The 435-nt window shown below is 46.2% G+C and overlaps 1 protein-coding gene across 1 annotated transcript in view; it reads left to right on the top strand.

Annotated features, from left to right (window-relative positions):
- Positions 1–434, top strand: part of CSUI_011525 (uncharacterized protein) — a gene marked incomplete at its 5' end in the record, with an annotated part of 1,138 nt that extends 704 nt beyond the window's left edge. Inside the window, one exon of the mRNA XM_068071623.1 lies at positions 1–434. This exon is cut by the window's left edge and continues 704 nt beyond it. Within this exon, the coding sequence (XP_067916401.1) occupies positions 1–5 (5 nt within the window).
- Position 435: the final 1 nt, after the last annotated feature.

The raw sequence follows: 435 nt of genomic DNA, 5'->3' as shown, positions 1-435 counted from the left end.
GTTGATCAGACAGGTACGTATCAGAAGCTAGCGACGTTAGCGAGGAAAGGCCGCTTAGTGAAGGAAGTCCTCTATGACGATTTCCCGACCATTCAGCTTGTAACGACGATAGAACAACTACGACAGAACCACTTACATCTGTCACTATATATGAGATGCTTTCCGCATGACGAGCCCAAGTTTGTGGGGGAATCTTGGCTCCCTTTCTTCAAGATTTATGATGCGGATATTGTGGATCAGCTTGAGAAACATTTCTTCGACAGTTACTTTCACGAAAAGCTCTGGTTAGATGGAAGATGTATAGGCAATGTTGAAGGCATCATCGTCTTCCAGAATAACCCGATGGTGCGACAAATGTACGCCGGTGTACATACAGAACGGGGGTTTCTGAGAATCTCGCCTCCTATCTTACGCACGACAACAACAGGAGGAGGA

This window comes from Cystoisospora suis (genome assembly GCF_002600585.1).
Source record: "Cystoisospora suis strain Wien I chromosome Unknown contig_12963, whole genome shotgun sequence".
NCBI classification, from domain to species: Eukaryota; Apicomplexa; class Conoidasida; order Eucoccidiorida; family Sarcocystidae; genus Cystoisospora; species Cystoisospora suis.
Note: the sequence above shows the minus strand (reverse complement) of the source record. Positions and strands in the feature narration are given on the sequence as shown.